Here is a 15,823-nt window from a genome sequence, read left to right as displayed (position 1 = left end):
AAAAAAAAAAATTGCCTTTAGTGATCTTTTAAGCCTTTTGTATTGTACCTGTGCTGTTTCCCATTTCATTGTAAAGCATTTCACAAACTATATAATAATAATAATATTATTTCGGTACATCGTTTTGTTTCTTGTGACAGTCTTTTTTTGAGCTTGGTAATATCCTATTAAAAGAAATCCTAGATTCTGCGATATTTACCCTTGATCTACCCAACCACATGCTTCCATTATGTATGCTAAACTTGCTATATGGTGACCTTTGTGGGTCACTGATTTAGCATGTCGAATAAAATGTTGCTAGAGATGCATAACTGATAGAAGTTGTATTCCGATGCTTTATTTTGAACAGGTTACTAGAGCTCGATATAACAAAACAGTTTTTAACCTAATGTGTTTGTTTATGTATGTTATCCTTTGCGATGTTGTTCTTAACTTGTTTTTTCTGTAAACTTTGTTAGGTGTTCAGAGTCCAGTAAATAGCCAGAGCAAATGGTCATTCCTCTTCAGCTTGACTGACCTCAAGTCAATTAAACAGAACAAAGAAGGCATGGGGTGGTCTTATTTTGTTTTCTGCTTGAAGGATGATGTTATCCTTCCAGCTCTTCACTTCCATCAAGGAGGAAGCGAACTTCTGCTTGAGTGCCTTGAAAAATACGTGGTGCTGTGCGAGTAAGTATCACATAATGCTTTAGGTGTTTTTCCCTTAGATGTTTGAATTTTGCTATAAATAAAACTATCAATAGAGCAATGAACACAACAATACAGATCTTCTTATACTCAACAGAAAGATGGGGTACTTAAAGCAGAACTTCCCCTTTAGGGTGAAGTTACACTTTATGTTCTCCTCCCCCTCTCATTCTTCATTTTGGATTTATTTTAATTTTTTGGGGGGAATGGGTACCTAGTTTACTCAGGTGCCCACTTCCACTGGAATTGCCTAGGCTGGAACTTTTACCCCCCACCACTTGCAACCTTCTGGGACATGTCACAGGTCCCAGCAGGCTGCAGGACCACTCACACAGCGCAGTGTGGTTGGACGCCAACTGAGGACGCTTAGAGTGCGTCATGCTGGCATATTGGACCTGAAGACCAGCAAAGAACTGGCCTGGGTGAGGACAGAGCTAATCCCTGGACAGTTAGCGGTTGTCAGTCCTTTCATATACCCAGTAAAGTGACTAGCCCCAGGTAATACACAGAGATGCAACAAATCCACCTAAATAACGTTTATCTGCAGTCTTCTTTTCTCTATATCCAATCAAAATGCTGGGTTATAAAGCTTCTCTGAGTTTAGAAAATGGGGGCGGTGAGCTGAAATTGCACTCTGAAGAGCTCAATGAGGAAAGCTCTGAGAGCTGATTGGACAGAAATGGCACACGGCACTAGAGCTGAGGCTGTCAATCAGCTAGAGCTCCTTCCCCTGTTACCTTTTTTCTGTTGGTGTCATGAAAATTTGCCACAAGCGATTCATGCTGATAGCCGAGGAACGAAGCAGGAGATAGACATGACACTTAGTGCTCCTAATTGAGACAAGTACACCCCATAGAGGCATATGCTTTGTTCATATTTCTTGTCTGAGTTTTACAACTGCTTTTAAGTGTTTTATTAGAAGTCAGCAGCTAAAGTATTTGTAGCTGTTGACTTTTTAAAAAAAAATGTTTAACCTGACTGAGGTGCCACTTTAAAGCCGAATTCTAGGCACAGAGATTTCTAAAATTTCCTGTGTTCAAAAAAAGTTCTCTCTGATTAGGTGTACGAAATGTGCAGATGTACAATTGACATTCACACAGTCGAGTTCTTTCCTGCCCACAACCATGTTTCTTCACATGTTATTTGTCTGTCTTGTTACCCTCTCCAACCCTCCTAGTCCTGAAAACATCAACAGTTTGTGGGTAGTAGTGGTCCTTTTTTCAGAAAAGGATACCATATTTTTGAAGACCTGGTGAACGGCTGGCAAAGTTGTTTGCCTTTACCATTAATGTAAAGGAGACAGCCTTGATGAAGGAGGTGAGACCCTTAACATGTGAAGCATTCAAGGTAAAAAGAGATGTAAAAAAAAGCCAGAGTGTGCTGTGAATTGACAGAGTGTGAAAGTGGAACGTGTTCAGGAGAAGGTCACAGATGTGTTTTTTTTTTTTTTTTTTTTTTTTAAAGGCTGAACTCACCGTACACAGTGACAGCGGGCTAGGGTTATTCTCTCAGCACCGGTGTACTTATAGCCACATCATTCATTCATTCATTCATTCACAGGGATCTGTGAATGAATGAACTACAAGTCCCGTCTGCCACTGCAGCCGATAAACTGCATGGGTGCTTGTGAGCACTCTTACACTTCCTACAGCTTTCAAACAACACATGGTACAGGCAGAAATCTGTAGGCAATGTCTGCAGGAGCCTGACATTGCACCTATGATCTTCTGATCATGGGTGCAATGTTCTTCAGGGTACTGATAAAAATAATGAAAATTTGTTTGCTTGCAAAAAAAAAAAACCGTATTATTATTTTGTATTTTAAAAGGTGTACCTATGCTTTACTATGAGGAAATGGTTCTGTATTGAGGTTGCTGGATTCCCAGTGTTGTAAAAGCCATTTAAGTGTGTATGCATCCTACAAAGAACCGCTTTGTATATGTTAGGATAGTTGTTTTTCATTAATCCACCCTTCTGTAGGAAATGTAGGCTGTTTATTAAAATGTGTAAAAATAGAAAGAAAAGTAATCACTGCATATGCAGAAAAGTAGGCATATCTATATTGTAGAAAGGTCTTCAATGGACTGGCTCCTTCAATATGAGTTCAGTAGGCAAGCGGCAGGTCTGTATTGCAGAGATCGGCAGGCAAGTGACTGGTGTCTGCAGAGTTTCCCGGGAAGCAGCAGGAGGGCTGGGCTGGAGAAATGTCGGGGTGGAGCGCAAGCTACTTACCGTGGCTGAGCAGCTTCTGGGAGCTTTCAGCAAGCTTCGGGAGTTCCAGAAGTTTACGTCAGTATGTTGGGGGCATGGTTACACATTTTGGTGCAACAGGCTCCACCCCTTTGTCAAACCAGTGCCTTATTAGTGAAGTGCTTTTTAATCACAAACAAGCAATCATTATTGTTCACTTGTTAATTATTGCATGACCAGTCATCCCAACCAGACCATAGATCCTTTGGCCAGCATTTAATGCCCAAACCATTCCAGCTGGCCTCTTTTAACTTAAGTGTATGTTTTGAATTACACTATACATGTACCAACTGAAATGCTGTTCAATGCTGCTAATCCAGTTGGACATTTAGATAACAGAAATTTATATTTTAGCCAACGTTAGTTGTGAGATGTTTAGATCATCACAAAAAATACTTCAGTTATATTTGGAACCTGGTAGTGTCCATCTCGTATAGGTCTTAATTAATTAAATTGTGAAATCTTGTTGACATAATTCCTTTTGTTTCTGTCTATTTAAGCATGTTCCTGCTCTTCCAGTTGTATACTTTTATAGTGTAAGACCTTGGGCACACTGAGTGTTTATCCTTTGTGCATGAGTCTCCGGTGTTTAGGAGCGGGTGCATAGGTGCACTATCCAGCCCGGCTGCCTGCTGGCAGCCTGTGAAACTCTGAGAAGGTGAATGCTGCTGCAGCTGGCCAGGGAACTTTGTGGTACAAACGTTTAGGGCAGTATGCCCCGTGGAACACAGACTGCTTGCATTCTAAGCATTTAGCCCTGGGTGCATAGCGACCTAATTTTTCGTACCACTGAGTGCACTTTCCAGCTGCAACAGCACTCTGCCTCTTATAGAGTTTTACAGGCTGCTGGATGGTGCGTCTGTACTTTCCACCCACATCCTAACACCCAGTGTTCATGGGGCCTATATAAATTTAGAGTCCAACAGAGTCCACCTGATGTGTGTATAATAACTTATACAGAATATGGAGTGTTGGATCCTTGTGTATGACTGTGATTGTAAAGCTTTCATGTGTAACACATTTGGGCACATATCTGCCGTTGCATAGTTAGTCTGGTTGAAAAAAGACACGAGTGCATCTAATTCAATTAATAAAGGGGAAATATTTTTATTTTTTATTTTACAATCCGATACTCAGTTGATCCAGTGGAAGACAGAAAAAAACAGCAAAGCATGATTTAATTTTGATCCAGCAGGGGAAAAAATTCCTTCCCGATTCCCCAAGAGGCAATCGGATATTCCCTGGATCACCTTTTACCTAAAAATCCAGTTATATTATGTACATTTAAGAAAGAGTCCAGGCCTTTTTTATCTACTAAGCCAGACAGAACGAGCTCTGGAGGGAGTCAATTCCACATTTTCACTGTTTTTACTGTGAAGAAACCTTTCCGTATTTAGAGATGAAATCTCCTTTCCTCCAGACAAAAAGAGTGCCCCCTTGTCCTCTGTGATGACCTTAAACTCCAAGTTCACCAAGTTCTTCATATGGACCAGTTATGTATTTATACATTAAATTATTATTTTTTTGTGTACAGGGTTCAAGGCTATAGTAGGCGTGTAGACCTAGAAACTCAAGTGCAGTAATCTCACAAATGGACTTTCTGAAAGATGGAAGTAGCTGTCTGGTGGTTTAAATCTCCAGCATCTACCAAACCTTAAATATTGTTTTCTAGTATACTGATCATTTTGAAGAAGTTCTTATGATGTAATGTTTTTCCAGCAAATACCAATGTGCTTGAACTGTCACATTGTAACATGTTTTGTGGTTGAGCTTGCCCTGCACTGCACCCTGAGACTGGTCGACAGAGCAAGCAGGAAACCCCTGCAGACGTCACTGCAGAAAGTGTTTTTCCTGTGGTCACACAGAGCCCATTGGTACCATTTTGTGGTCACATTATCATATGTTGAAAAAAATAAATTTGAATGTATGCAAAAAATAAAGAACACGTATGCCACTCTTGCCTACTAAATAACAACTGTTATAAAATAAATAATTATTATCTCTACAATGGCATAAACCGTTTCCACTGAAGGAGCTGAAAAACTTGTGGGACCTGCCATCTAGCATCTATAAATCACCCTGCTGGAGCCACCCTTCAGTCTGATACAGATTATAATGTGGGGTGGATAGCTGATATCACATGGGGTGGCTTCCAGAGGAGAAAGTGAACTGACAGTCTGCTCACAGCTAACAGAGGATCGCCTGGAACGTTGTTGCCACTGAGAATAGGGAGGTCCATTGAAAGGTCAGAATCAACCAGGTTTTTTTTCCAACAATGAAAATATGCACGATGGAAAGGTTATGCACACAGGATTGGAAAAGCTTTTTTAAGATGGCCTATTATAGAATATAAAAAAGTTACTTCTCTAGGGACCCATTTCCTGTAAAGCCCCATACATACATACTATCAGATTTTCTGCTGATTTTTGTTCCTTCAGATTTACCAAAACCATATAATATGAGGTCAAACCTTAGGAGTTTCAATTTGTATGCAATCAGGCAGGCCCTTCTACTATATGGTTTTAGTAAATCTGAAGACAAAAATCAGAAGAAAATCTGATGTTGTGTATGGGGCTTTATTCTCTTTCCTAAATAAAAAGCAATATGACCTTGCCCTTCTTTTTTCGAGAAGACACTCTTCATCAGTACAACCAAAATGACAATTCACCCAAGGGACTTTTAGTATGGTACCTAAAGTAGAATAGTACAACAAATGTGTATATATACAAAATTGATTTCAAATTACATAAACATATAAACGTTCACATTGTGTGGAAATAAAAAACAGGGTGTCACCAATGTACATTCCGGATGTCTAAATCAATATGCATTTGCAGGAGTTTTAATCTCTATGCATTTCATGGGATAACGCCCACTTATTTATTTCAGGTACTTGTATAGCGCCGTCAATTTACGCAGTGCTTTATGTATACATTGTACATTCACATCAGTCCCTACCCTCAAGCTGCTTAAAATCTAAGGTCTGTAACTCACATTCATACATACAGTGCCTTGCGAAAGTATTCGGCCCCCTTGAACTTTTCAACCTTTTGCCACATTTCAGCCTTCAAACATAAAGATATAACATTTTTATTTTTTGTGAAGAATCACCAACAAGTGGGACACAATTGTGAAGTGGAACGAAATCTATTGGATTTTTGAAACTTTTTTAACTAATAAAAAAACTGAAAAGTGGGGCATGCAAAATTATTCGGCCCCCTTGCGTTAATACTTTGTAGAGCCACCTTTTGCTGGGATTACAGCTGCAAGTCGTTTGGGGTATGTCTCTATTAGTTTTGCACATCGAGAGACTGAAATTCTTGCCCATTCTTCTTTGCAAAACAGCTCGAGCTCAGTGAGATTGGATGGAGAGCATTTGTGAACAGCAGTTTTCAGCTCTTTCCACAGATTCTCAATTGGATTCAGGTCTGGACTTTGACTTGGCCATTCTAACACCTGGATACGTTTATTTGTGAACCATTCCTTTGTAGATTTTGCTGTATGTTTGGGATCATTGTCTTGTTGGAAGATGAATCTCCGTCCCAGTTTCAGGTCTTTTGCAGACTCCAACAGGTTTTCATCCAGAATGGTCCTGTATTTGGCTGCATCCATCTTCCCCTCAATTTTAACCATCTTCCCTGTCCCTGCTGAAGAAAAGCAGGCCCAAACCATGATGCTGCCACCACCATGTTTGACAGTGGGGATGGTGTGTTGAGGGTGATGAGCTGTGTTGCTTTTACGCCAAACATATCGTTTTGCTTTGTGGGCAAAAAGTTCGATTTTGGTTTCATCTGACCAGAGCACCTTCTTCCACATGTTTGGTGTGTCTCCCAGGTGGCTTGTGGCAAACTTTAGACAAGACTTTTTATGGATATCTTTGAGAAATGGCTTTCTTCTTGCCACTCTTCCATAAAGGCCAGATTTGTGCAGTGTACGACTGATTGTTGTCCTATGGACAGACTCTCCTACCTCAGCTGTAGTTCTCTGCAGTTCATCCAGAGTGATCATGGGCCTCTTGGCTGCATCTCTGATCAGTCTTCTCCTTGTCTGAGCTGAAAGTTTAGAGGGACGGCCAGGTCTTGGTAGATTTGCAGTGATCTGATACTCCTTCCATTTCAAAATGATCGCTTGCACAGTGCTCCTTGGGATGTTTAAAGCTTGGGAAATCTTTTTGTATCCAAATCCAGCTTTAAACTTCTCCACAACAGTATTACGGACCTGCCTGGTGTGTTCCTTGGTCTTCATGATGCTCTCTGCGCTTTCAACAGAACCCTGAGACTATCACAGAGCAGGTGCATTTATACAGAGATTTGATTACACACAGGTGGATTCTATTTATCACCATCAGTCATTTAGGACAACATTGGATCATTCAGAGATCCTCGCTGAACTTCTGGAGTGAGTTTGCTGCACTGAAAGTAAAGAGGCCGAATAATTTTGCACGCACCACTTTTCAGTTTTTTATTTTCTAAAAAAGTTTAAATTATCCAATAGATTTTGTTCCACTTCACAATTGTGTCCCACTTGTTGGTGATTCTTCACAAAAAAATAAAATGTTATATCTTTATGTTTGAAGCCTGAAACGTGGCAAAAGGTTGAAAAGTTCAAGTGGGCCGAATACTTTCGCAAGGCACTGTACATATTCTGTACTAGGACCAATTTAGACAGAATCCAATAAACCTATCAGCATGTCTTTGGAGTGTGGGAGGAAACTGGAGCACCTGGAGGAAACCCACACAGGCACAGAGAGAACATGTAAACTCCAGGCAGGTAGTGGCATGGTTCCTCAGGAGACTGACCCAATTGGTTTGTATGTACATTTGAAAGTTACATAGGGTAAAGTCAAAACCACATAGTGAAGATTAAACCGGGTGACATCCAGATCTACAATGCTGGGAAAACCACAGCAGAGGTTCCACCCGGAAGCTGAGGGTAAATGGGTGACCAGGAGGCAGGGCTAAATGGAAGGACACCTACTGCAGGACCCCTTGTTGGGGAAAAAAAAACAGTGAGCTAGCCCAAAGAGCACAGCAGCATGGAAAGCTGCTGCGCACATCCAAATGGTCTTCATCAGTATATTTGATACAAATACTTTTCCCTTTTATGTACAGTGTAATTCAGAAAAGATGGTGCAAAAGTAAAGCCGATTTATTCATAATGGAAACAACATAACCTGACCTGTATTAACATGAAAAAAACACATTACCTGTCCCATGTTTTACCTCTGCACTACAAAGGTTTGATGTGACCCTGTTGATGACATGACAGATAATTGCCGTTTTTTACCATTGTACTCTCGCTACAAGTTAGTAATAGTAAACCACCCATTTGTTAAAAACGATGAAGGCAACAAATCTCAAATGATCATTTTTATTTGCTTGTTGATGTCTTCATCCCCGAGGCATGGTGTAGTGCTATGTACACATGGTGGCGACATTGAAGCAAGAGAAGACTTTTTGTTGGAATTTGCACGGACAGGGGCTGTTACTCTGCTGGAAAGAATGTTGTTCTAGCCTCCGCTATCGCCAGACCCAACACCCTGCGACTTCTTTCTGTGGGGGTACACCAAGGACTTGATGTATGTCCCCCCCCCCATGCTGCAGGACCTGAATGACCTGAGAGGACGCATCACAGAAGCAGTGGAGTGAGTATCCAAGGACATACTTGCACAAGTCAGAATTGAAGTAGCTCTCGACACCTGTCATGTCACCAATAGGGCTCACATTGAACATTTGTAGTGCAGTGGTAAAACTTGGACAGCTAATGCTCGCAAAACATGATGATTCACAGCCCTGTCTAGCTGTTCACAGGATAGATGAGTTTCAATACTTCCCTCTGTGAGAACACTGATTTTGTAATGTCCCTTTTACTGTCACCGAGAAGGCACACGTGCTTTCTCTCAGAACTACCTTTAGAATGTTACATTGAAGTGCTGATGAGTTTCCAACACGCATTTTGTTCACTCAGTAGTAACAACGCCATGTCTAAATTCCTGCCATGCATTTGTCCCTCACAAATTACAACATTCTCCTCACACCCCTGTGTTGTACCTCTTTCCCCAGTGCACTAGTTTTTGATGCAGTGCTTCCTACACTTTCTGCATTACTTTCTCTAGCATTCCCTCCTTCCATTTATTGCCTGACATCTTCCCCCGGTTACTACTTTCTTTGGCAGCCCCACCAATCCACACTTTGTTCTCTGGGACCTGTGCTTTTATTGTCCACATGATATTTTGAGGCATCTCCTCCATTAAGATTATATTCTCTGCCAGCGCTCTTCCCCTCCCACCCAAACTCCTGATTTGCATGCACTGCCCTAACTTTTTTTTCCTGCACAAATTGCCTGCTGTACATACCATCAACTGTCATTCTCTCCATACTGCTGACTGCCATACTCTGCACTTCTGTTCTGTACATACTAACTACCATCATAACAAAAGCAACCCTCTCCTAAAGATACTGGCTCTTATCATGCTGTTTGCACTCCTCTCCTGCTCATACTGCCCCCTGCCATACCCTTCCCTCCCATTTCCTGTACATAGTGCCCACCATGAATCCTCCACACTCCTCTTTGTTCTCTAGCAGCTGTTCGTCTTAAAAAAAATAATAATAATCTACAAAAGCTGGAGGGGTCAGTCTGTAAGTGTCTATAATGTTTAATGCCCATGCTGTCTGCCTGCTGAACAACATGCAGGAAAAACACAAATAGGGGATTTTTTTAAGGTGGCTGATGGCATGGAAACCTTGTTGTGCAGGATTTAAAACTCTTATCTTAATAATCAAAGGAGTATCTAGTAAAGTAATATTCCTGAAGGCTAGGAAAATACAGTAGTCATTTGAATTTTTTTCCTGCCATACTTGAGTAACATAAACGTGTTTGTGAATGACATGAAGTCAGATATTTGCCTGCAAACCTCTTAGCAGTATACTAATGGTTTCTGTCAGTGTTCCTGCCAACATGGCTGTCATTTGATCATCTTGTTCCTTTTCGTCTATAAAAAAATTATCAGTTGGTGTCCAGTTGCTTAGAGATTTTGCGCTGTATGTGTGTGTGTGTGTGTGTGTGTGTGTGTATGTGTATGTATATGTGTGTGTGTATATATATATATATATATATATATATATATATATATATATATATATATATATAAATTAGATAAGTGTGTGTCTATATCTCTGCATGTTACCACTTCAGTTGGTTTTAGGTGCTCATTTTTGCCCTCTGCATGGGCAACTTACATGGCCATTCGGCGTCCAGTTGTCATGAGATTTGTAGAAATTGTGTACAAAGTTTTGGCCACCCTTAGACTTTACATGCTTGGTTGTTTAAAAACACGTCAAAGGCCTTCAGTTGAAACTTGTGCATTGGTGGCTTTTTTTTTCCTTTATGGTAATCTCCTGTTTGATTTCCTCTCGCCTCATAATGGCGTCCCATTCTGTTGTGTTGAAAATAAAGAGATAAAACTTATTAAAGATGCTATCTCACACTTTAATAACACTCCAGGTAGTCCCTGCACAAGTGGAATAAGAAAATTCATTCTTTGCCCCTAGCTGAACAATTGCTGATTATATCACTATGATTGCATTTAGTTCAGGAGAGTAATATGTGGCCGATGGAATAGAGCTGTGTACCAGAATAAACATATTGTTTTATGCAGGTAGTCTACTGAGGCCTCCTCTGCCTTTGTTATCTATCATGTCTTTGCTCTTCTGAGGCAAATAATAATAATGTCTTTTTTTGGTTCTATTTGCCGACAGCTATGATGTTGGCTATAGATTGTACAAGGATACTTTGTCCTCTGTAGTTAGTCTGTTAAAGTACCTACAGATATATCCATTAACTGAATTGTACAATTGTGTTTTTTTGTGTTACTGATTTGGGGGGGAAAGAAACCCCAGCTTATTGTTCTTGGGGGCTATGGCTATCAGTTATGTGCAATATTTATTCATTTTTTTGGATGTGCCTTCTGATAACGTTTTGCATCAGATAATGACAGTGATGGGGTTGTTTTGCCATACAGCCTGCTGGGGCGATCAGAACTTTTACTGAAGTAATTAGTAGTTATTTAGAATTGACTGTGGTTGATATTGGAGGTCTGGTTGTCAAGTAGGTATTGCTTTCAACTTTTTGTTCTTCGAAGCTTGTATCAAGTCACCACATGTCATAATACCTACATCAGTAAGAATTTTAATTTTTTTTTGCCATAAAGTTTATATTGTCCCAATGCTTCAAATTATACTGTACGGCGCTTGAAAAAGTATTCACACCCCTTGAAATTCTCCTTTTTTTTTCATGTTACAACTAAAAATATAAATGTATTTTTTTATTGGGTTTTTATGTGATTGACCAACCAATCAATATTTGCCACTCTTCAACAAATATGTGTAAAAAACACCCATAATAAATTCACCATATATAAAAATATACAACAAACACGCACTACATGTGATAACACCCCAGTGCCAGAAATTATTACAGAAACTATAATATTAAAGTCCTTGTGATCCAAACTGTCTCAATTGGTAATTCCTTTTAAACGTGATATAATTGCCAAACACAAAACGATGACAGATCTTTGGTGTAGAAAAATACGACCACAACCTTCCACGTGATCCTTCACCACAGCCTTGATAATACACTAGCAAAGAGGAATACACAATCCTCAGATAAATAAAAAAAAAAAATGAAGCAAAATTGCAGCTTTGCCACCAAATAGTCCATAAGTATAAAAGTCCATATAAAGTGCGATGCTCCTTTTTAAAATGTTCAAAAATAGAAGAAATTACAACTCACCAGAAGGAGGGTACTGTCTTACTCAAGAGAACAGCCCACACACTTTATGCAATACAGTGCATTTGTAATTCTTCATGTTAAACCGCATCTGGCATTAAATGTCACCTCCTCCAAAACCATGTGCAAGTCATATCCAGCCATACAAACAGAAAAAAATCTCATAGTGTAATAATTAGTAAATATTCAGTGGAAATACCGTTAAATCCGTTCACTTGGCCTTTCCGCACATGCAATGCAAACTCACCAGAGGGAGTATATTGCCATACAGTATCTTCAGTCTTTTTAATCAACGGGGATGGATGCATGGATCTGGATAGTGCCACTTGTATTCTCTAATACCCCAATCTCATTCAGATATCTTTAAGGCAGTGGTCATCAACTCTGTCCCCAGGGCTCACTAACAGGCCAGGTTTTATGTATTACCTTGCAGAGATGCAGACTAGAATACTGCAATCACTGAGCAGCAAATGATATCACCTGTGATGTTTTTCAGTTATCTTGCAAACCTGGCCTGTTAGTGGGCCCTGAGGACAGGGTTGATGACCACTGCTTTAGGGGACATATGGTCGCTCACACCACCAAATGATATCATTAAGCAAAAGAAATAAGATATCATAGTGTAGTCGTTTTTATGTAACGGCTTTAAAATCAATAAACCAGCCAGACATGGCACCAGTATAAGACAGTAAAATAATAATGCTGCTATTTTTATTTTTAATGAACTATAAGAATTATCCATTTGACCTGCTATGTTACTGTACTTTGCTACACTGCTTTAAAGAGGAACTTCACTGCCTCCACCCTCCATGCTTTTTTCCCCCCTCCACTGTCCACTACCATATGTGACATGTAGTGAAGGAGATGTAGTGTGTTCAAACAGTCACCTGTACGGTAGTCTCCATCCATAGGGCAGAGTGACCACTCAGACGCAAACGTGTGAAAGGGACAGAGGATTGTCACCCCTTAGCAGGAAGTGCCTAAATAAGAACCCTAATCATAAGATTGCTAGGGATTTTTTTTTTTTTTTTTTTAATATAAGCTACAGATATAAAAATATATATCTTGCTTTTTTTGGGGGGGGGTTTGGAGCAGGGTAGGGAGGTGTCACAATCCCCGTAGTTTTTTTTTTTTATACCATTGGGGACATTTTCATTCACATTCTGTCCCAGAGGCACAGCAGGAAGTGAGAGCAAATCTCTTAAAGTGAGGGAAAGTCCCATCTTAAGTGGTTGTAACTGGAACAACTGTCTCCACAACTGGTCACAATGGTCAACAGTACAAATAGAGGGGTGAATCTCACCAGTGGAGCCACAGAGTGCAATAAAAACTTTTGAGAGATTCCCTTTCCCACTCTATTCAAAACAATGTTTTTCTTTATAAATATGATACAGTATACATGTTATGAATTTTAACATTTCAGTAACACGTTTTTACTCCCCCCCCCCCCTTTTTTTTTTTAAATATTGTAGATCAGATCAAGATGGTCGAATTCTTCTTGTGGATAGCCAAAACAGGAGTCTTTCCCAATCTTTTGAAAACCTCCATGAAGAGTCGACTGATGGTTTACTACAGGTAAATAGCTATTCATTTACTAATAATGTTTGAAACATGTGTTAGAATATCTTTATATAATTGCTTTATACCTGCACATAAATTAAATATTTGAGGTTTTCCTCAGTATGCAGCTTATTATTCTTTGTAGTTTAGGCTTTTTAGGACCTCTTTAAAGTGGAAGTAAACCCATGGATTTAAACAGTTAAAAAAAAAAAAAAAGGCATGCCGGGAATGCTAACTGCACATTCGCTGTGCTCTCAGCCAAAATATCAAACCATCCAATGGCTGGTGTCATAACGAATCACATGTGCAGCACCAAAGCAGTTGAAGATTAAACAGAGGCAAAGATGGCAGCTTCCTTGGCTGAAAACTATAGGGGAGTTTACTTCCACTTTAAAGTGATGGCCATTTATATTTTCATATTCCACGTGTCCTATATTTTCTCATATTATAAAGCTGCTCATTGTTCTTGGCATCAAATCTCCAGATCCTGTAAATTGTTTGGATGTCTGGCATGAAAGGCATTTTTAAGATCTCCACACAGTGACTCAATAATGTTGAGGTCAGAAGATTAAGATTGCCACTCTAGAACCTTTGCTTTTCTCTGCTGTGCCATTTTAAGGGGAACTTGACCTTATGGGGTTGATTTACTAAAACTGGAGAGTGCAAAATCTGGTTCAGCTGTGCATGGTAGCCAAGCAGCTTCTAACTTCAGCTTGTTCAATTAAGTTTTGACAAAATCTTGAAGCCAATTGGTTTCTATACAGAACTACATCAGATTTTGCACTCTCCAATTTTAGTAAATTAACCTCTGTTTGAGATGATTATCATGTTGGAAAGTCCAAGTGCGCCCAATGAGCAGCTTTCAGGCTGATAAATGTAAATTCTCCTCCAGTATTTTCTCATAATATGCTACGTTCATCTTTCCACCTCGACACTCCACTCCAGTGAGCACTGGAGGGGCAGAGTGGACCAAGAACTAAGCCATCAGTGGTCATGTGATTGTTCAATTCTTGGTTATAGAGCTAATATGGGACAGCTGCAGCATAAAACCGAAGCTGCAGCATAGAGGTGAGTATGTAGAATTTTTTTGTTGGACAATACAATTTTGTCTCCATGTCCATAGAACAATTAAAATAAGGCACATATAACCAGTAGCTGTTGACCTTTTACTATATGGCCAAACAAGACATAGCCAATCGATGTCCCAGCTCAGTCCCAACCATGGAAATTTTAGCATAGGCTAGCCCAGAACAAATGATCTTCATCTGTTCCTATTAAGGCCTATTAAAAGACTAATTTCATGACGACTGCATTATTTCCAAAGTGTATATTTACTATAGTCGCGCTACTCAAAGGGAATATAGAAAGGACAATCACAAAATGTATGTGATAAAATGGGGATTGGGCAGCCAATCACCCAATCATAACTATATTTGAAAGCTCCAGAGTTCGGTTGGGAATAGGCCATTGTATGTGGATAAGTGCCCGTTCACACAGGGGCGACACGACTTGCAGCGCGACTCACAGGGGCGACCTGCACACAACTTCAGCGGCGACTTGCAAAATGACTTCTGTATGGAAGTCAATGCAAGTCGCCTGAAGTTGCCCCAAAAATAGTACAGGAACCTTTTTCTAAGTCGGAGCGACTTGAGTCGCTCCTATTAGAACGGTTCCATAGTACAGAACGGAGCGCGACTTGTCAGGCGGCTAAGTCGCCTGACAAGTCGCGGTAGTGTGAACCGGCACTTAGAGTTTAAGAAATTTCTAGTATCTAACAAAATAGTAATTTTTCATTGGACATTGTTTGAGTGTTACATTTCCGATTAAAAATCTCACAAGTTAAAGGAATTTAATTGATTTGGGCCTCCATCATCAGTTAAGTGTCAGTTTGTTATGAAGGGAAACATAAATGCTAGTTTACTGCCTTTTAATTCCCTTGGCTATACAGCAAGTGTTTTTTAATTGTCTAATAACAATATGTACATTTTTGTTCACAGAAACTTAAGAAGGACCCATATTCTGCCACAATGATAAACTTTTCCAAAGTTACAAACTTCTTTGTTGACACTATACGAGGTACAGATCCAGCAACACACCGCAGGCCTCCTCAGGAAATGGCTGATTTCCTTGTTGATGCAATTCCTGATTTAAAAATAAATCAACAAGAAGAATCAGGGTTTGAAGTAATAACTCGTGTAAGTATTGATGTCTTTAATTTTTTGTCTTGCTGTAGGCCATAAAATACAGCAAAGAAGATTGTAAAGCTGCCCAGAGCCATAAACATATTCCCATTTAGCTGCTGAGGATGATGTATCCGGACACCAGACTGTCGAAAAGATTCTCTGTGCAAGGTTTTGAGTTATTTAGCCTGGTCTGGTGCCATAGGGATCCGTGGGGTATTGACAGTCAATTTGTCTCCACTTCCCTGGGCAATAAGAGGTTGCATTAGTATGGCTTGTCTCATTTTACTTCTTATTTTTTTGACCCAGTCCAAGTTTTAGATAGTCTGACTCCAGACTAATGTTTTTTTTTTTTT

The 15,823-nt window shown here is 39.8% G+C and overlaps 1 protein-coding gene across 1 annotated transcript in view; it reads left to right on the top strand.

The window, feature by feature from the left end:
• Positions 1-15,823, top strand: part of TBC1D15 (TBC1 domain family member 15) — a 132,030-nt gene that overhangs the window by 40,847 nt on the left and 75,360 nt on the right. The window contains exons 5-7 of the mRNA XM_077468513.1: positions 459-669; positions 13,200-13,302; positions 15,285-15,482. Coding sequence (XP_077324639.1) covers positions 459-669; positions 13,200-13,302; positions 15,285-15,482 — 512 coding nt within the window. The remainder of the gene's footprint in view (positions 1-458; positions 670-13,199; positions 13,303-15,284; positions 15,483-15,823) is intronic.

This window comes from Lithobates pipiens, unplaced genomic scaffold (genome assembly GCF_037356315.1).
Source record: "Lithobates pipiens isolate NorthernLeopardFrog02 unplaced genomic scaffold, aLitPip1_a1.2 Scaffold_8, whole genome shotgun sequence".
Taxonomy (NCBI): Eukaryota; Metazoa; Chordata; class Amphibia; order Anura; family Ranidae; genus Lithobates; species Lithobates pipiens.
The sequence above is the reverse complement of the archived record's forward strand: the minus strand, read 5'-3'. Positions and strand labels throughout refer to the sequence as shown.